Source organism: Myxine glutinosa, chromosome 1, assembly GCF_964187855.1.
Source record: "Myxine glutinosa chromosome 1, kmMyxGlut1.1, whole genome shotgun sequence".
Taxonomy (NCBI): domain Eukaryota; kingdom Metazoa; phylum Chordata; class Myxini; order Myxiniformes; family Myxinidae; genus Myxine; species Myxine glutinosa.
Genome location: NC_136261.1, coordinates 255346918 through 255371284, shown reverse-complemented (window position 1 = coordinate 255371284; position 24367 = coordinate 255346918). Strand labels below are relative to the sequence as shown.

At 44.7% G+C, this 24367-nt stretch overlaps 3 protein-coding genes across 6 annotated transcripts in view; 2 read left to right on the top strand and 1 right to left on the bottom strand.

Moving 5' to 3' along the window:
* Nucleotides 1-4003, top strand: part of LOC137438897 (uncharacterized) — a 31951-nt gene extending 27948 nt beyond the window's left edge. The window contains exons 12-13 of the mRNA XM_078771093.1: nucleotides 1131-1216; nucleotides 3233-4003. Coding sequence (XP_078627219.1) covers nucleotides 1131-1216; nucleotides 3233-3620 — 474 coding nt within the window. The 3' untranslated portion in view covers nucleotides 3621-4003. The remainder of the gene's footprint in view (nucleotides 1-1130; nucleotides 1217-3232) is intronic.
* Nucleotides 1-24367, top strand: part of LOC137436499 (ribosomal protein S6 kinase delta-1) — a 283132-nt gene that overhangs the window by 203500 nt on the left and 55265 nt on the right. The window contains exon 1 of one of the 4 annotated variants that reach the window (XM_068130350.2): nucleotides 15485-15724. The exons of the other annotated variants lie outside the window; for them this stretch is intronic. Coding sequence (XP_067986451.2) covers nucleotides 15623-15724 — 102 coding nt within the window. The 5' untranslated portion in view covers nucleotides 15485-15622. Of the gene's footprint in view, nucleotides 1-15484; nucleotides 15725-24367 lie in introns of those variants that run through there. 4 annotated transcript variants of the gene reach the window in all.
* Nucleotides 3058-12141, bottom strand: ARL2 (ARF like GTPase 2). Its single transcript, XM_068130407.2, has 5 exons — nucleotides 11984-12141; nucleotides 7033-7143; nucleotides 6146-6308; nucleotides 4370-4450; nucleotides 3058-4209 (listed from the first exon to the last, which is right to left on the bottom strand). The coding sequence occupies exons 1-5, from the start codon at nucleotides 12046-12048 to the stop codon at nucleotides 4075-4077; spliced, it is 555 nt and encodes a 184-aa protein (XP_067986508.1). The 5' UTR covers nucleotides 12049-12141; the 3' UTR covers nucleotides 3058-4074.

The following is a 24367-nucleotide window of genomic DNA, read 5'->3' as shown; positions in this document are numbered from 1 at the left end:
CAAACAGATACTGTACTGGCATTTGACTAGGAATGGTACTGACAACTTCAATATCCTCAAAAACAGGACCAGTTCTGAAGCTTAGAAACTGCTTCCAGCCTGCAGGAGCACAGTTAGATATTTATTTGAATACCTGACTGATGTACCATACTCTGTGTTAGACAGTTGGTATTGCCGTAGCAGTTTCTTGCACAGTTAGCAGTTTCTGCAGGAGTTTTCACAGCAGTTTCTGCAGGAGCACAGTTAGATATGTATTTGAATACCTGACTGATGTACCATACTCTGTTAGACAGTTGGTATTGCCGCAGCAGTTTCTTGGCATGGGATCATGCCAGACGGATTGCCATCTCTCTCCCAGCAGTAGTCCCAGGTATTTGTAGCTTATCCAGGGTGCTAGCAATGATTCACCGACTCTTCACAAAGTCATCGTGGGATCGTTAGTGTCCACCAAGTAATCTCGACAGATGGGACACCAGTTTAACGGCACACACATTGATGAATCACCCAGCCTGCGACACACGGGGATGGCAGTTTTTAGCTGGTCCGAGATTCGAACCCAGGCTAGCCAACTTAGTAAATGACACGTGAGGATGAAGACCTACCAAAAACAGACAGCACTTTTCATGCAGCATGGGATTGGCCAGAAAATTGGAACATCATTGGAATTGATGGGACGCTAAAACTAGGCATCTCGTCTGTCGGAATTAGCTGCTGGACATTAAAAACTCCTCGGCGAAGAGTATGCAGGCTATCGCTGGCACCCTGAACAAATTGAAGCTTCCTGAGTCGGAGTGCTGTCCCATCCAGGATTGTAGCCGAGTCATTGCTTTGGCAGCACCAATGGCTTGGTACATGATGACAATCATTGGATTCAACAAAAAATACCGGGCATGGTGAGCATTACTATATGCATCCAGAATCGCTTAGGGACCCTTTTTTGCAACGTTGACAAGGTATCAGGTGATGAGGATGAAGGAATGCAAAGGATATGAGACCACAAACTACACGCCAAAATAAGCTCCTTTTGCAGCCAAAAAAAAGAAAATGACTGATTATCACAAGAAGTAGTTGCTGTGGCATCTATGCCTTTATCCCTGTTATGTGCAAAATGGTGGTTTGTTCTGTTTCAGAAACTGAACATCCCAACAGACAAAGTGCAGACGAATTACCTACTAGAAAGGTTGAATAAGAACAAAGATGGCTACATCGATTACAGGTATTAACGAAAGTTTGTATTGCCAGCTTCCCGGGTTGAATCTAGTAGCATGTCATGCGCTGCCAGAATAGATGAACGTTCCTGATTCTAAACAAACGTTATTTTTAAAGCACGTGGTGTGATTACAATGGAATTGACCACACAATTAGAATCACCTTCTGGCATGTCATTTTGGATCAAATCGATGATATTCTGCATGACCGTCTCATACAGATTTTGGCAAATGGAGATTTTGTTGCAGCTCTTGCATATATTACCTGGTAGATGTGAGCTTTCCTGCAGGCTCCCATTCCATGTTCCCAGATGTGTTTGATTGTAGTAATGTCAGCATTAGCAAAACGTAATCTGCTTGTTGTTGTCACCTACCCAACTCGACCACCAAGTTTTGTCATAATCAATCCACAAACGTTTGTAATATCCTGCTGAATAGTTTTTGGCTCCATCTCTCAATAGTGAAGAATCACTTAAAAAAACAAAAAAAAACATCTTATCTGGATCTGCATCCAGACCTGCACCAAAATCGAATCGATTCTTCCTTGTCGCACACCCAACCGGCACACCAATTTCGTCCGAATGCGTCCAGAACTTTTTGAGATCCTGCTCACAGACAAACTGACAGACAAACAAATAGAGGTGAATGAAGGTGGACGGAGGTACAGTGAAGCGACTGATTCAACAGTGGTAATTTGTGGAGGTTGAGTGTGGTCGTAAACGCGACATTACCTTTGGCCAACATCCCTCAGTGTTTGTACGTGTTGGCCTCCTGCGTTTTTGCATGAGGTTGGCAAAATACTGTCCTAAGATTTTCATTTTGTACGGCATATTGTCCATAAGCAAGATTCCCTTGGCTTCACAGTGCAATCGAACACATGATCTTGCTGTCTAACGCTCGAGTGCAAATTGTTTTTGGTGGCAGCGATTCCTGTGCTTCCAATGTGTCGATTCCAATTTGGTTTCAACATGTTGGTGGTGAAGCCACATTTTGTCAACAATTCACCCGTCGAGTGATAAAGTCAGCTGGATCTGTGATTAATAGTTCCATAATCTTAAACAGGATGCAAAGTTTGGGTGCTGTTTGATGTCCAGCATGAGTGTTGAGGTTAGAGGTGTTTGCCCTTGAATATTCCAAAGTGTTTGCGGATCAATGCCAAATCCCAAGTTCTGTGGATATTTCATTGTGGGAAATGGTGTTTAAGGTTGTAATAACATGAACATCCAAGTACATCAGAGTTGAGTTTACTAGCAAAATTGATCAATGCCCACTGTTTCTCAATGATCACATCTATATATATAAAACACAGTTTGTGTGTGTGTGTGTGTGTGTGTGTGTGTGTGTGTGTGTGTGTGTGTGTGTGTGTGTGTGTGTGTGTGTGTGTGTGTGTAATGTTACCAATAGACTCCTAAACGGAGAGGCTTACGTGCTTGATATTTGACATAGACATGGCCATTGAGCGTGGGACGAACATGGCCGAGCTCAAAATATTTGACGATCCATATTTTTTATTCATATTTACCTCAGCGCATTTCAGCACACGGAATCAACGGAATCAGAGCAGGTGGGCGCGATTCGCTCAGAGCGATCACGTGATGACGATATGACGCTATGAAAAAAAAAAATCGCTATGACGCTATGAAAAAAAAAATCGCTATGACGCTATGAAACGCTATGAACGATATGACACTATGAACGCTATGACGCTATGAAAAAAAAATCGCTATGACGCTATGAAAAAAAAAATCGCTCACTTTGCCAAGGGGCTCGCTCCCCCCGTTCCCCTCCCCTCCCCCACCCGGCAATGCCGGGTACTTCTGCTAGTGCCTTATAATGAGACCAGATGCAATAACCAGAAAGATAAAACTTTTACTCATCAATTTTCTGACGCTTGCATCAATTTCCACCCAAACAATATAGCCACGACTTGTGCAAAGCAGACATCTTGTAATTTTTCCAGTGGCTTTGCCTTTCACCGGAACTGTGCTGTGCTGTTGTGTTGAACTGACAATTTTAATCTACAGGAACCTGAAGTGTGAGCACAAACTCCAGCTGGTAAAGAATCGCTGCATTCAACTGCAAGAAAGAAGAAAACAGCAAAGGGAGGACGATGTTCGGAACATCGTCCGGATCGCCTTTCCTGTACCAAGCCTCCAATTCCTCCCTGTGGCGCTCGGTTCCTCAATCCATGGAGCACTTTACCCATTCAACCATAAAAGGACAACCAATTGCATGGTAGCTCCTCCTGATGGTCATATTGAACATGGCGGTGTGAAACACGGCGGTGTGAAACAATATGAAGCAACTGAAAGTCATGCAGCAAGAGTGACCGAGCGCAGGTGTGCAGCATGTCTGGCTCGCAGGACAAGTGAAGTCCGCAAGCAGGTTTCAAAAGCCCATGTGATTGCTTAAATGCAATAAATTGGCAACACCAGACCCGTTATTGCCCAAAGAACAATAAAAAAGGTAAATTTGTGTTTTTATTTTACTGTATAATTTAATACTGTTCTCTGAACATGTCCAGTATGTCCCGTGCAATAAATATAACTACATAGTTGTGCACTGAAATACAATATTGTCACTCCATGTCGTACTTCCAAATTAATGATGAACATAGTCGGGATTTTTCATTTGACATTAACGGCCTATTTCCTCAACACAGCCAGACTGGGCAGACGGTGTCACACAGTGTGTTTGTCCAATAAAAGGTCATCAAGACAGATTCTGCATCTTGATTGGTTTGAAAACTCTCAGCACACCCAGATAATCAGTGAGAATAGGCTATTTCTATCAAGTTGTGGTGTTAGACATATAGTGTGCTAACATAACCCAAAACACAAACTTTGATATCAAAATACAATGCATCTCACTCCACAGTAAAAATCCGACTCGAGATGTCACCGAGCATCCAATTAATTCCCTCCAGTAGGTTCTTCCCAGTCACCGCACTACACTCGAGGATGCACCAATGGTGCATCTTGATGTTCTCCAAGTTTAGTGCCTGTAAGGATTAAATAAATAAGTAAAATGGTTTAGTGCCATTCATGTCACGCACACAAAATTAAAATTTTCATTTTCGCAGCAAAAATGAAGTTGATATTGCATGAAAACTTTATCGATGGCATTGAAATAAAATGCATTGTCGATTGGTTGCTGCTCACCTCCCTGATGTCCGTCGCTCGCAGCGCACCTGGCAGATCCTGCTTGTTTGCAAACACTAGTAGGGTGGCACCAGTCAATTTCTGCAAAACGGTGAGTCAACAATTACTAAACAAAAAGTTATAGCCAGAGAGGCAGCGCTGCAGCTGAACATTATAATGATGCAAATATTTACATGTTAATTACTCCCTTTCAAAAATATAACTTTTTCATTTGGTCGGTTTCTACAAGGTTGCATGGGCTCCATATTTTCCTCTAAGAGTTAAGCTGTGGAAAGTGTAATCCCACGTTTAATTAAAAAAAAAAATAATAATAATAATTTTTTTAATGCTTTATCCATTCAGTATAGCTCAATCTGGTATGCACATCAATACACAATCTCAACCTAATCACATAGTGGAAATCAACAATGTTGCCACATAGTGCAAGTTTAACAAGACAGCGCAACCAGAGATTGCAAACCCTCGCCAGGACGTGTTTTCAGTGGTTTTTAAGGCTTTTGTGTTAAAACAAATATGGCGGCCGAACCACGTGACCGATGACGTCATCATTTTTTTCTATACCAATTTATCTCGAGATTATGCTCAAGAAATTTCATCTTGATCGGATGAAGTTTTGTAGTAGTCGAATTATGACATCATAATGGAGGCACCTATGACATCATCATTAACATATTTTATTCCCATGGAGAGTTCTTTACAATGAGCCATGTCTCAATTTTTTCTATCGAGTGCTTTCAGAAATATAGAGGTGCAAAGTTTTTCGGTTTTTCCAAGATAGCGGTCGAACCACGTGACCTATGACATCATAATTATTTTTTTAAATTCTACAGGTGGAGTTGCACCTATGGTGAAAATTTCCTGTCAATCGGACCAACGGTTGGAGAGAAAATCGTATTTATTCTGTGCGGACAAACAGACAAACGGACTCAAATGCAATACCCTCTCCTCAGGCGAGGGTACTCGAGCAAAGTCAATGGCGCACCATCGCAAATCCCCACGCTTCGCATCTAAAGCAAAGTTGAAAGATGGCAAAAAATTCCACCATGAATGACCTAATATCGAATTTTGAGTTAAAAAAAAAAATCTGTTTTGACCCCTGTAACCACAAGTCCCAACCCTCTGTGGCATGAACTGGGGGTCAAAGCCAAAAAAGTTGCGTATTTCATGCTTACTCTGTTTATTGCATATACAAAGTTTCATCAAAAACGTGCCCATAATTGCATTTTTTGCTTTTTGACCCCATCCCAGGGTGCGGGGGCCAAAAATGATACTACTATTGCACCTTCTTGCCACGGGGTGATTATAACGAGCAAATTTGGTAAATTTCTGCACAACCGTTTTGGAGGAGATAGCATGACAGACAGACAGACTGACCAGATTAAAGTATCCCTGTTATTTTTTTCAAAAAGTGTGGGATAATTAGACTTTCCAGTACTTCAAAATTAAAAGGTGCAGCAAAAATTATGGGTATGGGGGACACAGTGTATGAAAGTATCAAGGTTTGATTATAAACATGTTCCCAATATAGTAATTAATCCTGGGTTTGAAACCAACAATCTATTGTACTGAATTCGCAAAGTGTGCCAGTCGTGATACAAAGTTAAGCCAATTGTCGGGTGTATTTGTAAAATTTCAAGAGATTCTCAAATGTGCCTGCTATGTTTTTGGTTTTTGGCTAAAAGCCAAAGCATCAGATGCTAAACAAATTAATTTATTCCGAATTGAATGCCATCAAGCTGCTATTCAAACTTATACGATGTAGAAGAAAATCCTGACCTCTTCTTGCAAAAGGACCGCAAGTTCCCGACGGCAGTCCTCAAAACGTCGGCAGTCTGCACTATCGACTACCCACACAAGCCCATCCGTACTCTCGAAGTAGTTTCTCCAGTATGACCGCAGAGACTTCTGACCTCCAACATCCCATATGTTCATCTTAAGCCTGCAGCCACAAAACATTTGGTGTATTTTGGAGGTAAGGTGTATTGCAAATGCAAAACTGCCAATGCCGAAAAAGAAATCCTCATTCCCAGTTGGAGTGGGTACGACTATTTATGTACATGGTGTAATGCTTGGAGTGGAGCGCGCGCGCACACACACACACACACACACACACACACACACACACACACACACACACACACACACACACACACACACACACACACACACACACACACACAATGGGGGAAGTGCCATCATTTCCAGGGGTACTCTGGGTAAACCAGCAACATCAGAACAATAGTGTCAACTTTCTCAGCACACTCAGTGGAGCATTTCAAGAGAAATTTCCTCCCCATGAATGCCAACCTCAGGATTGTCCTTGCTCTAACCTTTTGAATGCTGAATGTCAATCAAGGAAGCAGCACGTACCATTTTTAAAGTATTTGGTATGACTTGGCCAGGGATGGTACCCCTGACCCTCCAGTTTCAGAGCGGATGCTCTCACTATTACGCCACCAGACTGGTTGTTAAATTAAGAAGCAAATACCTGAGCATATCAAGCGTTTCCTTCAATTTAAAGCCAGGAAGTTGCAGGAAGCCACTTATTTGGCTTGTGCATCAAAGAAGGCAAAAGGAGAGCTAGAAGTAAACTTTCATGTTTAAAGAAAAGTTAACAACCAAATGCATTTCCTCCAAAATCGTACTGTCCCACACTGTCATACCCTTGATGCTCCAGCGTTTTGATATTGAAGCCCAATGTTGGAGAAATGGTGTTGATGTCTTCTCCATTAAACTTCTTCAGAATTGTGGTTTTGCCAGCATTATCCAGGCCACTATAGAAGTGTCAAGTCAAGGCACACAAAACAGCTCTTCTCTTCTTACTCTTACACAAGTTTCAATTTCCCGATTATAAACCCAGTTCCCATTAACACCACCTAGTGCAAATCTGTTTACTTGCAGGTTACAATGTTCCCTCCTCTCTTTTCCTGTTCATCCACAGCCTAGTTTGTGTCCAACTGTTGGCTCACTGTCGGTCCATTACAGTTTTACCCTTTGTGACGTCATTCTTCCACGAGCATGATGTAAACAGCCCCAATCTGTCGGTCCATTGCAGTTTTACCCTCCGTGACGTCATTCTTCCACAAACATGATGTAAACAGCACCGATCTGTCGAGTTTTACTTCCTCCCCCCTCCATCCCACCCGTGCCCAGTGGCGTACCTAAGGTATGGGCGGTATCGCACGTGCCCTGGGTGCCACTTGAAGGGGGGCGCCACGGAGCAGTTTCTATTGAAGTCAGAAAAGCCATCCTCAGATAGTGAAAAAAGAATTTTCTTCAGATGTATGATCTGCCTTTGATTATCATGGGTGAGAAGCACTAGGATGGCTAGATTGTGAAACCACTTATATAAATTATTAGGTAAAAATACAGTGCTGGGAGCTACATGACCACATACCTCACAGTACCACTGCTCAGTGCCAACTGGCAGTAAGACCATTCCGCGCAAACTAGGGAGGTAGTCTAGAATTCTGTGCAAAATCTGTGAAATTTAATGTTCTTATTAAAAGTGCCATTTCCTTATTTCAGAGCATTGTGTAAGAAGACCACGAAACGTTTCTTCATGAAGAAGAAGGAAAGTGGAGCTGAAGGACGGAAGAGACAAAAGTTGGAGACGGAGGAAGCCAAGAAGTCGAGCAAGTTCTTCATGCCCTTCTTTGAAAAGCCCGGAACAAGTTCGACACGTTCCATGGAGTCGCCTGCACCTGCTACAAATTTGTTAGAATCTGAAGGTGGATCAAGTACAAATGCGTCACAAGCTGAGGAGGAAGTCAAGTCAGATAAATCCCAATATGACGAGATTAAAAGTGAGGCTACCATAGAGAACGTGGACATGACAGGAGGGGAAGACGATGGTGGTGGCGGTGATGTTGAGTTTATTGACGAGATTTTACCTGACGAAATTGACCCTGACGACACTGAACCTAGTGAACTGGATGGTGTCGAAGAGCCTCGAACTGTCATACTAGAAGTGATTGAACAGCATGACATTGGACTTCTGAAGTTCGACAAGGATACTGGAAAAGCAATTCTGCCTGACACGTTGAGAACAGAAATAATAAATCTGGGTTCGAAGTATTTCCAGAACAGTGAGGGGCCTTTCCTACCAACAAATAACCGCTCAATGAACAAAACTTGGTTCAAGAGGAAATTGGGAAATGGTCGTGGTGAGGAAGTGACTCGCTCATGGCTGGTCTATTCCCCTTTTAAAAAGTCTGCATTTTGTATCTGTTTTCTCTATTCCCATTCCCAGTCAGACCATCAATCCTCATTGGAGCAGGAAAGTGGATTCAACCAGTGGAAAGCACCTGAAAGGAATAGTGTTCATGAAAATGCTAAGAATCGTTGGGAGTGCTTCACACAGTGGAAAGAAATGGAAAGAAATTTAGCTGAAAACAGAGGAGTTATTGACGCGGAACTTCAGTCACAGATTGAGAAGGAAAAGCAGAAGTGGCGTGATATCTTGACGAGAATCCTTCACTGCATAAAATTCCTTGCGACTCAGAACCTGGCTTTGCGAGGACGCAGGGAGTCACTTCAGCTGGACGATGACTCCAATGTGGGAAATTTCCTTGGCTTACTGAAACTACTGGCCATCTTTGACCCTGTCATGAAAGAACACCTCACTCGTGTGGAAAGTCATCCTGGATCCACGTCTTATCTTTCACCGGGTGTCCAGAACGAATTCATCCACATGATGGCATCCACTGTTCGCCAGAGTTTACTGATAAGCATTCGTGAAGCCAAGTACTATGGTCTCATGTTCGACTCGACTCCTGATCAGGCGCACCGTGAGCAGATGTCAGAAGTAGTGAGGTACGTGGAAGTTGATTTTGAGAGGAAAACAGTCCATGTTAGAGAGTCCTTCCTTGGTTTTATCCAGATAAGCCAGAAGGATGCTGAGAGCTTGGTTGAAGACATCTTGAAACAGCTAGAGAAGGACGAAATGGAGCTACAAGATTGTCGGTCACAGTGCTATGACAACGCTGCTGTGATGGCTGGACACAGAAGTGGTGTTCATCAAAGAATAAGTGAGAAAAACAACCTGCCAGTGTTTTTGAATTGCGACAATCACTCACTCAACTTGGTGGGTGTACATGCAGCCAAGCAGGATACAATGATGGTCACGTTTTTTGGCACCATCGAAGCTCTCTACGTGTTCTTCTCTTGTTCAACACAGCGCTGGGAAAAACTCAAAAACGCCGTGCCTGTGGTTGTCGGAGTCCAAAACCAGGTGGTGTAAGGACAGAAGCAGTGAAACCCGTCAACAAGTACCTTGAGGAGATACTTCAAGTTCTCCAGGACATGATAGACAATGAAAACGAGACCAGTGAAACAGGAAGTGACGCAAGGCAGCTGTATAACCGCATGTTGAGTTACGATTTTCTGACTTTGCTAGGATTTTGGAACAAAGTACTCATTCGCATTGACCGTATTCAAAAGAGACTGCAGGATCTTAGCATGAACTTCCATGATGCTGCCCTGGATTTGAAAGCCCTCCGAGATCATTTTGATGATGAAAGAGAAGTGTTGGTCAGTGAGTCACTCGAAGAAGGACTCGGTCTCTGTCAAGAATGGAATATTGAAGTTGAAAGACGTCAGACGAAAGAAACGAATGGCTGATGAGACCTCGAGAGATGCTGGGTTAACAGCCAAGGAGGAAATGGAAAGAGTCATGAAGGGAACACTCGACCGTCTTCACAGAGAAATGGATGAAAGGTTCGCTCGTTTGCACGACACTGACGCCAAGTTTGGGTTCCTTCTCAATGTCGAGGGACTGTGTTACGGCACCGACAGTAACGACCTAAAGAAGAAGTGCGAAAATTTGGGCGAATTGTACAGCTCTGATATTGATGGACAGCAGCTACATGAAGAAATTTTGGATTGCAGAATGTTGCTATCAAGTCGGGCCAACATGAAAATATCAAGACCTGAAGAGCTTCTCGAATTAATTGTTCAGTATGGAGATGAGAGCTTCTTCCCCAATCTTCACATTGCTATTCAGATAATGCTAACCATCGCAGTTTCCATCGCCAGCTGTGAGAGATCATTCAGCAAGTTAAAACGAATACTTTCGTATTTGAGAGCCTCCATGGGTCAAGGCAGACTCTGTGATCTTGCTCTGCTGAGCGTAGAAAGAGAAGAAACTGAAAAAAACTGACTTTGAGCACATCATAGACCAATTTGCATCAGTGAAAGCAAGGAAGGTGCAGTTGTAATTTTCATGTAGTGCCATAATTTGTTAATTAAAAGAATAACGAGCTTGACTTGTATTTTTGAGCTGATTTTATGGTAAAGTTATCTAAAAGATGGGTGTCAGATGTTTGGACAGGGGCGCAATTTCAGTGGTTGGCATAGGCGCTATTTTCCGTAGATACGCCCCTGCCCGTGCCGTCATTTTTCCAAGAGCATGATGTAAACGGCCCCGATCTGTCGGTCCATTACAGTTTTACCCTACGTGACGTCACTTCCACGAGCATGATGTAAACAGCCCGGATCTGTCGATCCATTGCAGTTCTACCCTACGTGACGTCACTTCCACGAGCATGATGTAAACAGCCCCAATCTGTCGGTCCATTGCAGTGTTACCCTCCGTGACGTCATTCTTCCACGCGCATGATGCAAACAGCCCCGATCTGTCGGTCCATTGCAGTTTTACCCTCCGTGACATCACTTCCACGAGCATGATGTAAACAGCCCCGATCTGTCGAGTTTTACTCCCCGTGACATCATTCATCCACGAGCATGATGTAAACAGCCCCGATCTGTCGGTCCATTAGTTTTACCCTCCGTGACGTCATTCTTCCACGAACATGATGTAAACAGCCCTGATCTGTCGAGTTTTACACCACGTGACGTCATTCTTCCACGAGCATGATGTAAACAGCCCCGATCTGTCGGTCCATTAGTTTTACCCTCCGTGACGTCATTCTTCCACGAACATGATGTAAACAGCCCTGATCTGTCGAGTTTTACACCACGTGACGTCATTCTTCCACGAGCATGATGTAAACAGCCCCAATCTGTCGGTCCATTGCAGTTTTACCCTCCGTGACGTCATTCTTCCACGAACATGATGTAGACAGCCCCGATCTATCGGTCCATTAGTTTTACCCTACGTGACGTCACTTCCACGAGCATGATGTAAACAGCCCCAATCTGTCGGTTCATTGCAGTTTTACCCTCCGTGACGTCATTCTTCCACGAACATAATGCTAGCAGCCCCGATCTGTCGGTCCATTACAGTTTTACCCTCCGTGACGTCATTCTTCCACGAGCATGATGTAAACAGCCCCAATCTGTCGGTCCATTGCAGTTTTACCCTCCGTGACGTCATTCTTCCACGAACATGATGCGAGCAGCCCCGATCACAGCAAGCCGAGTGTCGAGTGATGTGTGAGCTCTTCGTCCTACTTGTTTTACCTGGACGAGTCTCCCTGGTTAACTTGACCGATCGTCTGCACCTTGAATCAGCATCCCTTTCCCCTTGAGGTTTGGAAATAAAAACAACACCGCATCGCTGCAAGTGCAAGTATGAACCTCGGCCTAAATTAAAGGAAACTAAAATTGCGCTGAACATTCAAAAAAAGGTCACAAATGGCGTAATAAGGATACAGCATCAGAATACGAACTTCTTTCTCCTTTTCCTTCATCTTCTTCAATACTGTCAGGAATCCCATTCTTAAACGAGTGCCAGATAGGCTCCGCGATTAATTCAAAATCAATGGGGAAGCGCGTACGTTGTACATTCAGTTAGTTCCGTTTCCGGCCGTTTAAATTCATACTGTATGCCATACATTGTGTTTCTTTACTGCAGAATATACTTTATACCAAGCGTTTACGCTTATCATTTACAGGGTGTACCTTGTCGTGTGGGAAGAGAAAACTGAGCGCAAAAAAACACATAATAACAACAACCACGGAGGCAACAACAACAATGTTTTACTGCCGCGAACTACATCATTGGGCCCTTCATGTCGAGTACAAGATAGCCAGCCACAACTTTGTAGTTCACGCAAAGAATTTAGATGCATAAGAAGGCCATTCGGTCCATCATGCCTGCGCCATATCAACTTGAGACCAATTCTTCTTCTTTATTATAACAGAGCAACCGTATTATGGTTATGTCGTTATGCATGTCGTTATGTTTATGTGCGACGAAAACGTCTTCTTCTTCTTCAAAAAAATTAACCCCCTCTTAATTAACCCTCTTAATTACAATAAGACTGCTGAGACCCCTCAGACCTTTGACGACCCTTTAATTCCCCCAAGACCCTTCAGATCACCAAGACCCCTGAAGACCCAAAATACCTTGAACACCCCAAAGACCCAAAACACCCCAAAGACCCAAAATACCCTTCAAGGCCCTGAGGCACAAAAAGACCCTGAATACCCAACAACCCAAAAGTCTAAATGGTCTTTAAGGGTCTTTAGGGTCTTCAGGGTGTTTTGGGTATTTTGGGTCTTCTGGGTCTTGTGGGTCTACGGGGTCTTTTAGGTATTTTGGGTCTTTTGGGTATTTGGGGTGTTTTAGGTATTTGGGGTCTTTTTGGGTCTTCGGGGTGGAGACCCAAAACACCCCGAAGACCCAAAACACCCCAAAGACCCAAAACACCCCCAAATACCCAAAACACCCCAAAGACCCAAAACACCCAGAAGACCCAAAACATCCTGAAGACCCAAAGCACCCCAAAGGCCCAAAACACCTCGAAGACCGAAAACACCCCAAAGACCCAAAACACCCTGAGGACCAAAAACACTCCAAAGACCCAAAACATCCCGAAGACACAAAACACCCCAAAGACCCAAAAGACCCCCAAGACCCAAAAGACCCAAAAGACCCGGAAGACCCAAAACACCCCCAAGACCCAAAAGACCCCAAAGACCCAAAAGAACCTGAAGACCCAAAAGACCCCGAAAACCCAAAACATCCTGAAGACACCAAACACCCCAAAGACCCAAAATACCCGAAAGACCCAAAAGACACCCAAGACTCAAAAGACCCCAAAGATCCAAAAGACCCCGAAGACCCAAAACACCCTGAAGACCCAAAACACCCTGAAGACCCAAAAGACCCCAAAGACCCAAAACACCCCAAAGACCCAAAATACCCTTAAAGACCCAGGGGATCCAAAATACCCTGAAGACCCAAATGGTGCTGAAGACCTAGAAGATCCAAAATACCCCGAAGACCCAAAACACCCCGAAGACCAAAAACACCACGAAGACCCAAAGCACCCCAAAGACCCCAAATACCCCCAAAATACCCTTAAAGGCCCAGAGGATCCAAAAGACCCAAATGGTGCCAAAGACTTAGAAGACCCAAAATACCCCAAAGACCCAAAATACCTCAAATACCCAAAAGACCCTGAAGACCCAAAAATAACCAAAGACCCTTAAAGACCCAGAGGAACCAAAAGACCCTTAAGACCCAAAATCCCCTGAAGACACTGAAGACCCAGAAGACCCCAAAGACCCAAAAGACCCCAAAGACCCCAAAGACCCAAAAGACCCTGACGACACAAAACACCCCAAATACCCAAAAGACCCGGACGTCCCAAAATAACCCCAAGACCCAAAAGACCCCAAAGACCCAAAATAACCTGAAGACCAAAAATACCCCGAAAACCCAAAACATCCTGAAGACACAAAACACCCCGAAGACCCAAAATACCCTGAAGACACAAAACACCCCAAAGACCCAAAATAACTTGAAGACCCAAAAGACCCCGACAACCCAAAACATCCTGAAGACACAAAACACCCCAAAGACCCAAAAGACAACCAAGACCCAAAAGACCCCAAAGACCCCGAAGACCCAAAAGACCCCGAAGACCCAAAAGACCACAAAAACCCAAAACACCCTGAAGACCCAAACACCCTGAAGACCCAAAACACCCTGAAGATCCAAAAGACCCCGAAGACCCAAAACACCCCAAAGACCCAAAATACCCTTAAAGACCCAGAGGATCCAAAATACCCTGAAGACCCAAATGGTGCTGAAGACCTAGAAGACCCAAAATACCCCGAAGACCCAAAACACCCCGAAGACCAAAAACACCACGAAGACCCAAAGCACCCCAAAGACCCCAAAGACCCCAAATACCCCCAAAATACCCTTAAAGGCTCAGAGGAACCAACAGACCCTTAAGACCCAAAATCCCCTGAAGACACTGAAGACCCAAAAGACCCCAAAGACCCAAAGACCCAAAATACCCAAAGACCAAAATACCCCGAAGACCCAAACTACCCCAAAGACCCAAAACACCCCGAAGACCCAAACCACCCCGAAGACCCAAAAAGACCCCAAATACCTAAAACACCCCAAAGACCCAAAATACCCAAAAGACCTAAAAGATCCCATAGACCCACAAGACCCAGAAGACCCAAAATACCCAAAACACCCTGAAGACCCTAAAGACCCTTAAAGACCATTTAGACCCAAAATACTCTTAAATACCCCAAAAAAACAAAATACCCCAAAGACCCAAAATACTCTTAAAGACCCAGAGGAAACAAAAGACCCTTAAGACATGAAAGCCCCTGAAGACACCGAAGACCCAAAAGACCCCGAAGACCCAAAACACCCCAAAGACCCAAAATACCCTTAAAGGCCCAGAGGATCCAAAAGACCCCGAAGACCCAAAACACCATGAAGACACAAAAGACCCAAAAGACACGGAAATGGTCAAAGATGCCTATCCCTCATAGCGCGCAGAGTCACGCTAGTTTATATAATTAAAGAAAAATGTAAAATGTTTTTGTGTTTGTAATTTTGTTGTAATTATTTATTTATTTTTCCCGGGGGTGTGGGCGAGGCGGTTCTTAGGTGAGAAACACCCAGCATTAACTATGCACACCACCCCTTGACTCCCTATGAATGCTAACCTATCGGTACATGGCTGAAGCATGACGCAGTTCGCTTAGATCGCATTCAATCATTCCCACTCTAGATTCTGCACTCTGGTATAGCGGAGGAATGGGAGGAGTGAGGCCTCGAGGGGCGGAAGAGGAGGATCAGGTCAGGAGGGAGTTCCGGAGGAGCCAAGCGGCGATGTCGTAAAGACGTGCTTTGCGGCATTGTATTCCAGCTGGATCTGTCTATTGTGTTGTCCATCCCTTTATCTCTCGGCGAACGGGATTTAATCACGAATAAGTAAAAGGCCAGAAAAGGATGAAGTGAAGGAGGTTTTCTTTTTTAAAGCAGAGGAAGAAAAGTGGGTCTGCAAGAAGATCGAGCTAGATATACGAGTGATGTTCGAGGAGTGGGTGAGTGAGGACTTCGCTCGGTTCTACACGGTGTCCGATACCCGGAGGCACGAGCGGGGTCACACCGAGTACAAGATCACAGCACACGTGAGTCCGAGCCCGGATCTCTGGGTCCATCAAGCATCATGGGTCTCGTAAACCTGTCACACTACCCCCCGCCCCCCCAACCCCATACACTCCCTCCCCCCAACCAACTCCTTACACTCCCTCCCCCCACCAACCCCATACACTCCATCCCCTCCCCAACCAACCCCATACACCTCCCCCCCCCAACTCCATACACTCCCCTCCACCCCCAACCCCATACATTCCCCTCCACCCCGCCCCAACTGCATACACTCCCCTCCTCCTCCGCTTCCCCCCCCCAACCCCATACACTCCTCCCCCTCACCAACCCCATACACTCCCCCCCCCAACCAACCCCTTACACTCCCTCCCCCCACCAACCCCATACACTCCCCCCCCCCCCCACCCCATACACACTCCCTCCCCTCCCCTCCCCAACCAACCCCATAAACCCCCCCTCCCACCACCAACCCCATACACTCCCCTCCACCCCCAACCCCATACACTCCCCTCCACCCCCAACCCCATACACTCCTCTCCACACCCCCCCCCCCCCCAACCGCATACACTCCCATCTGCTGGATTCCCTGACGGTCGTACGAGTTTGTAACAAGTGGGGAACACTAAATCTTGTGGGGGAGAAAAGTAGGATACTCAGAAAAGTTTCTTAAACTTCGTCATCAGATTACAAGAAAGAAAACTCGATATACAAAGCGAAATGACACTTAATCCTTGACCTACCCATAGTGTCTGTAGTTTTAAGCTAAGGAATAAATTTGAAGTTTTAAAATACACATAGACAGTGGGGGGTGTCAGGGAGAGATTAAAACGAGATGAGAAGTGTTGGTGTTATCATTGGACTATGATTCAAACGATTACCGTGTGTAACGGTTAACACATTCACATTATGTTCAAGCTAAGTGTTTGTGTGTCCGTGACTTTCCTAATAGAAGCAAAGGTAGAAATAGAAAGAGAAGTAGAAATACAAAGAAAATATTTAGAAAAGAGACAAGGGCAGCAGAAGGACAAGGGCAGAAGAAGAAGGACTCTATCTCCCCATCCCAACTCTCTCTTCCTCATATGTGGTGATTTCAATTGTCACCATGCCAGTTGGCTGGGTGTGGGTACCTCTCTCACCAGTCATGGCTCTTCAGCAAAGGACTTCTGTGACTCACTGGGACTGACACAATCTGTCAATTTCCCGACCCGGATCTCAGTCAACGGAGCATCTTCTCTTCTGGACTTGGTTATGACTAAACTTCCCTGAAAATGTCTGCTGCTCTTCTGCTCCAATCGGCTCATCTGATCATGTGCTTGTTAAAGTGGACATCTCTCTGACCATTCTCAGAGAGCCTCCTCAGCGCCGACGAGTCTGGCATTTCACTCAGGCCAACTGGCACGGTCTTCAAGCAGCCATCAATCATCTGGACTGGTCTCCCATCTCTACCGCCTCTGACATCAACTCATCCTGGGAATTCTTCCAAAGTAAATTGCTCTCTCTCATGCACAGATTTATCCCATCTCGTCTTCAGTTGTCATACCCTTCCTCCCGTCCATGGTACACGGAATCTTGTGGTGAGGCTATTGCCCAGAAACAACTTGCTTTCGTCTCCTGGAAAGCAAATCCAACGGAAGGAAATCTCATTTCCTTTCACAAAGCCCGAAACAAGTGTGTGTCCACCCTCAGGAGAGCCAGGAAACAATATCTCTCCGTTCTCAGGACAGAACTCTCTTATCTGTCTCCCTCTTCCAAATCCTGGTGGCGTCTGGTCAAATCTGTTTCTGGTGTTTGTTCCCCCTCCATCCCCTCCCTCACCTCAAACGGCCACACGGCTGACTCCGCACGTGAAAAAGCTGAATGCTTCAACTCTGTGTTTGCCTCTAAATCTTGTGTCCCAAACCCATCCCTCTCTGTACCCACCGTACCCAGTCGTACCCAGCTGCTCCTGGACTCTGTATCCTTTCCTCCTGACAAGGTGGAAAAGTTTCTGTCAACCCTCGACTCTGATTCGGCAACTGGACCTGACGGCATCAGCCCACGGGTCCTAAAATCCTGTTCTTCCGCTCTTTCACTCCCTCTCTCTGTTCTCTTCACCCTCTCTTTTGCTCAAGGTCATCTGCCATCTGCTTGGAAATCTGCCAACATCACCGCTTTGCACAAAAAAGGTGCAAAAACAGATCCCAGCAACTACAGACAAATCAGCCTTCTCCCAATTATCAGCAAAGGCATGGAATCCATCATTGCTTCAGATATGAAATCTTTCCTCTTCTCCAATGGCTTGATCTCTGATCATCAATTTGGTTTCAGACCTGGTCACTCTACTCTGGACATGCTGCTTCTGCTTTCTCAACAATGGATGGAGGTCCTCAATGCCAAACAGGAAATTAGAGCTGTCTCCCTTGACATATCACATGCCTTTGATACGGTCTGGCACCCCGCTCTGCTCACCAAACTCTCCTCCTTTGGTATCCATGGAAATCTCCACGCATGGCTGGCGGACTTCCTCTCCAGTCGTAGTCAACGTGTGGCCTTGAATGGGTTTCTCTCATCTCCTCTTCCTGTTCAGGCTGGAGTTCCCCAAGGCAGTGTTCTGGGCCCTGTGCTTTTTCTGGTCTTCATCAATGATCTCTCTGACTCTTTTGAAAATCCTCTCGATCTCTTTGCTGATGAATCTACTCTCTGTCGCTCCATTCTTCATCCCTCAGATCGGCAGTCTGCAGCCTCCTCACTCTCTGCAGACCGGGACAAAATCACAGACTGGGCAAACAAGTGGAACATGTCTTTCAATCCTGACAAATCTCACACTCTTACGATGTCTCTCCGAAAAGACCGACTGGACAACCCTCCCATCCACTTTCTGAATAATCCTCTCCAAGAAATTCTGTCACTCAAGCTTTTGGGTCTCACTATCTGCCATGATCTTTCCTGGGAAAACCACATTTCAAATCTGGCCTCCAAAGCCAGTCGCCGACTGGGCATCCTCCGTCGTGCGAAGTCCTTCCTTGGCACACCTGAGCTCCTCACCACATACAAGGCTTTCATCCGCAGCTCAATGGAATACTGCTCTCCCCTCTGGGCTGGTGCTCCTGCCTCACACCTAGCTCATCTTCACGCTGTTGAAACCAAAGCATTCAGAATCATTGGAATCTCCCGTGATGAAGCTAACTCCAAGGGCCTCTCACTCACTCACCGCAGGCAGGTTGGTGGTCTTTCCGTCTTCTACCGACTCCTCTCTGGCCTTGCCCCCCCAGCTCTCTCTGGGCTCTGTCCCGCAAATATTCCTACAGGTCGCACAAGATCTGCCTGCAACCCTCTTATGGTTAAACTGCCAAAATCAAGACTCTCTGCTCATCTTCACTCCTTCATTCCTCGTTTCTCCCGCCTCTGGAACAAACTCCCTCACTCTCTTCAATCCCACTCCACCCTCCAGGTCTTTAAAACAGCTGTTCACCACCATATCTTATCTTCCCCCATCCAAAACCTTGATCTTTTCTACCCCTGCTAATTTCACCCCAATTCCACTTTTTTGAAATACCAACTTCTGTCCTGGAAGTCCTTGGTGTCCTTGTGTTTTATACTTCTCCCACCCCCCCTTCCCACGCCTCCTCCCCCCAAGCCCTCTCCTTCCCACAAATCTCCCTGCTCTCAATTGTTGTGTGCTCTCAAGTGTTTGTGTGCTTCCCCTTCTCTCCCCATCTTGTCTTCCGCTCCTTCTTTTTATATATTTTGTTTGTCTGGTTGATTTGTTTGTGAAGTGGATGTCAGCTCTTTCACGAGCCTCGATTCAGTATAGAAAAAAAAAGAAAAGAAAAAAAAAGGAAGTAAAACAAAAGAAAAGAAGGAAGTCTGGCACAGATAAATGCTTCACAGTCCTTGCATATTATTAGCATAAAAATGTATCGAATATAAAAATGTATTGTGTATCGACCAATCACAAGGAAGTGGCTTTGGCTCTCTGGAGGTTGGGAGGATGAGGATTTGTAGATATAGTGGCCTGGTTATAAATGCCAACATTTCAGTGCCCATCTTGATGGAAAGCTCGAAGGAACGAAAACTAGAGATGGTTAATGGGTGAAAAATGCATTACAGCTAAAATTATGTGAATACTTCAACTGTGTGTGTGTGTATGTGTGTGTATATATATGTGTGTGTATATATATATATATGTGTGTATATATATATATATGTGTGTGGATATATATATTGATATGTGTGTGTGGATATATATATATATATTGTTACGGTCCGCGGATAAGGATGTTGTTTGCCGAGCGGAGGCACCGCGGCCGAACAGTTTTCCCCGACTAAACCCGATTCCCGGACGTTGGCCGAAATCGCGCCACAGATATTCAATTGAGAAAAGACAAAAGCGACACGGATGTGAAGAAGAAAAAGAAGAAGACGTACGGAGGAATAACAGGTTTTATTAATTATTTTCACAAGCCAAGGCAAAGAGAGCAGTTGGTTATATACAGAAAATGGAAGGAGCAGACACACAGTGAAATCATTAGCTTACCTATACAAGCTTAATTAATAAACCCCAGGACAACGTGAAAGACAGACGGACGATCACACTTGCACGGGGAAATGCAGGCCGGAAGGAATGGCTTGGAGATGGGTGGCTTTTAGAGGCAAGGAAGGTTCAGCGGGTACTGGGCACGGTCGGGCCAGAAGGCACCGCCGTCAAGAAGCCGAGCTTTGGTCCCAAACTGCGCGGGCGAAGTTCCTTTCTCCGTACTGCTGCCTCGTGCGCTCGTTGCGTTGCCCCGGTCCGCTTTTCCTGCAGCGCGGCACGTCTCACGGCGGCTCGGTCACACCTGCTCGTCTCCAGCGCATCTCCTGGACCCATCTCTGTAAAAGCTCATCTGCTTGGGGAGCGTCCCGCGGCGGGTTATATAGGCCCCGCCCTTCACCCTTTTCGAACCTTCCCCAAGCGTTCTCTCTCCGCCCTCTCAAGCCAAACCCCTCGTTCTGGGTTGGATGAGCGGGGCCGACTTACTCCTCCCCTCTATGACGAGGTGGAGACCCGCCTTTCTTCTTCGGCGTTACCTCGTGCGTAATGGAGTCAAATGCAGCAAAGTGGATGTCAGATGAAAATGCAGCAAAGTGCCTAAAGAGCCAATTGCAGCAAAGTGGCAAACCTGGCACTTGGAAGCTGCCATGGGGCGTCGGAGGGCCTACTCTTATTTAATTCGGTGCAATGAAGAGTCAAACTAGTGGGAAACACATCCTTAGCCTACAGAGAATAAGGGACTAACTATTTAAAAGGATATATCGTGTCCTGTGTGTAGGTTTATGGAATTAACTAAGAGGACGAGCTGCGACCATTCTTTACATTACGAGGGTCAGTTACACACAACAAAACCATACTTTTCACATTCGTTACACTTTCTCAAAATTGTTACACTTCTCAAATTCGTTACACTTCTCAAATCCGTTACTATATATATATATATATATATATATATATATATATATATATATATATATATATATATACTGTATATATATACTGTATATATATATATGTATATATATATATATGTATATATATATATATATATATATATATATATATATATATATATATATATAAATATAAATATATATATATATACATACACATACAGGGTGAGTCAAAAGTAGCGCGCCCGATTTCTGTTTATATTTCTGTCAGTTGATTGTTTGTTTGACATTTGTATTACAGTGTACAAGAAGGTATAAATAAATGAATGACATGTTTATCTAACCATTTATTAGGGGGAAAATTATTACGGAAGTGTACCAAGCTGTTTCACTTGCAATTTTCAAAGTGCCCTCCCTCGTGATCGATGCACAATTGCAGCCGAGCAGGCACATAGTGGCACACACGTTTGCAGAGTTCGATATCAATTTCCTCAAACTTTGCAGTGATTTGAGCCTTCAATTCCTGAATGGTGCGAGGCTTTTCACGACAAACAAGGTCTTTCATGAGCCCCCAAAGAAAGAAATCTGGAGGTGTAAGGTCTGGGGAGCATGCCGGCCACTCGATCGGACCGCGGCGGTCGATCCACTTTCCGGGAAAGTTTTCATCAAGCCACTGACGAACATGACGTCCATAATGAGGTGGAGCTCCATCTTGCTGGAAATAACAGTCCTGATCTTGTACCCTGGGCCAAAAGAAGGTTTGCAGCATATCCAGGTAAATTTCTGCAGTGACAGATCCCTCAAAGAAAAAGGGTCCAATTATCCCTCATGGAGATATGGCTGCCCAAACTGTCACGCCAGGTAAATTTACCTCCTCAACTGTCACTCTTGGGTTCTCCGCAGCCCAGTAGACACAATTGTGTATGTTAATTGTGCCGTTAAGCTTAAAACATGCCTCATCTGACCACCAGATGTTGTCTAGCATTGTGTGCTCTTCGTCAAGTTTAGCTAAGAACTCTTCGCAAAATTGAAGACGCCGGTTGTCATCTCCGTCATGAAGGGCATGCAGTAAGCGTGGAATGTAAGGTTTCCAGTTTTTCTGGTGAAGGATACGGATAACACTTGATTGGCTCACTTCCAACTCTGCAGATAAACGCCGAGTTGACTTTTGCGGACATTGTTCCAGTCTCCTGATGGCTTCTTCAGCCTTAGCTACATTTGTTGCCATTTTCGGACGACCGGACTTCTTTGCAGTGGCTTACGACCCTGTTGCTTCAAATTTCTCGACAATCAATCGTAAGTTTCTTCCCTGTGGTGGGTTAATATCGAATTCCTGTACCAAACCACGTGCCGCCATCGTTGGTTGTTCATTACATTTGTAGTAATGTTTCACAGCCGCAATGCGTTGATTCATTGAAAGGTAATTCATGGTTCAATTTGGTGCAACTTCAGTAACTTTCCAAACTCTCAGCAATAACCTGCAAAACAAAAACAAAAATAAATAAATTAAGAAAATTAATAATCTGCAAGACAATTATTAACAACATGACATCCCAGAAAGAATCTGACAGCCGAAAAAACAGAAATCGGGCTCGGGCGCTACTTTTGATTCACCCTGTATATATATATATATATATATATATATATATATATATATATATATATATATATATATATATACAAAGGTGGGCGGTCCGCTTCGAAAGTCCGCTTATCCGCTGCAGCGGACTAACGTTTTCGAAGCGGATAAGCGAATCGGAACAACCCCCGGAAACCGAAGCGGATAAGCGTAAGCGGCCTACCGAAAAATTAAAGCGCATCGCGATTCGCCAAATCAGCTGTTAGCCTGAGCCGTTACTCTAGAATTGTGAATATTTATTTAAGTGAATAATAAGTGAAACCCTAACAACTCGGCTCTCGCCCAATCTCTTCCCGCTCGAGTTCCGTGATGCTTGGGTAACTCTGTTTCTCAGGCATAACACGCCGCTCCCGAGCTCTGCCTCGGTCGAGCGCGTGTTCAGCTACGGGTCGGACATCCTCAGGCCTAAGAGGTCGGCCCTGGCTGCACCGAACTTCGAGGCCCTCGTCTTCATGAAGGGCAACCTCCAAATCCTCAAGAAGGCCCACGAGGTGGAGGAGGAAGACGAGGACTAGTCAACAGACTGCTAGTCTGTTGACTAGTAGACTCTCTTGTCAAAGAAAGGACGGGCAAATTGATTTTTCTTTAATGTAACTTGCATATATTAAAATTATATTTAAATTAACTGTAGAGTAGAGTAGAGTAGAGTGGAAAACTTTATTTCAATAAATTTTGAATAAATTTTATTTAAATAAAAATGTATATTTTTGATCTTAAAAGCTTTGTTTGTCTTTGTAGTAGTTAGAAATGGCTATTTAGGCTTAAAAAGCATTAAATTCCCTTTAGAAACGTCAAAAATCGCTTTAAAAACGTCGAAGCGCTTTAAAAAAATCGAAGCGGATAAGCGGATAACCGGTAAGCGGACTAAGATTTTCGGCCGCTGAAGCGGATAAGCGAATCGGACTACACGGGCTGGCGGAGCGGATAAGCGGTAAGCGGACTTAAAATTTTCCGAATCGCGCCCACCTTTATATATATATATATATATATATATATATATATATATATATATATATATATATATATATATATATATATATATATATATATACAGACTTGGCATTTAATATGGAATATTCTATTTTTCTTGACTTGGGTTTACTTTCTGAACTCAGTATATCAATCTGGTGAGTTTTTTTTTACCCTTCGGTGATGTCTTTGTTGAAAGAACCATGTCACTGAATGTCTTTCGCAGCAAGAAGTCAATAACAGGATTATATCACAGGTGGCGTGACAAAATGTAAGGACAGGTACATTTGACGATTGGCTTCACAATCGGGTATACAAGGGTTGTTGCGTTGTGTATTAGTGGAAAACAACTGCTGCACGTCTACAAAAGTTATTGCCGCTTCCTCTGGAGATGGTCCGTCAACTTGACAATGCTGTTTGTCATGGAGTGGTGGCTTTACGAAATTCTGGCATGAAACAGCGTGCTATTGCTCGGCAGTATGGCATCACTCAAGGTCAGGTGTCAAAGATCCTGAAACGAAATGCTCAGATGGGGTGTCCCTACTCCAATACCGAGGCCAGGACGTCCACGCAGAACCACAAGGAGAGATGATCGCCAGCTGCACCGGTTAGTCTGCAATGTCCGTACCAAGTCAGCTAATCGGCGTAG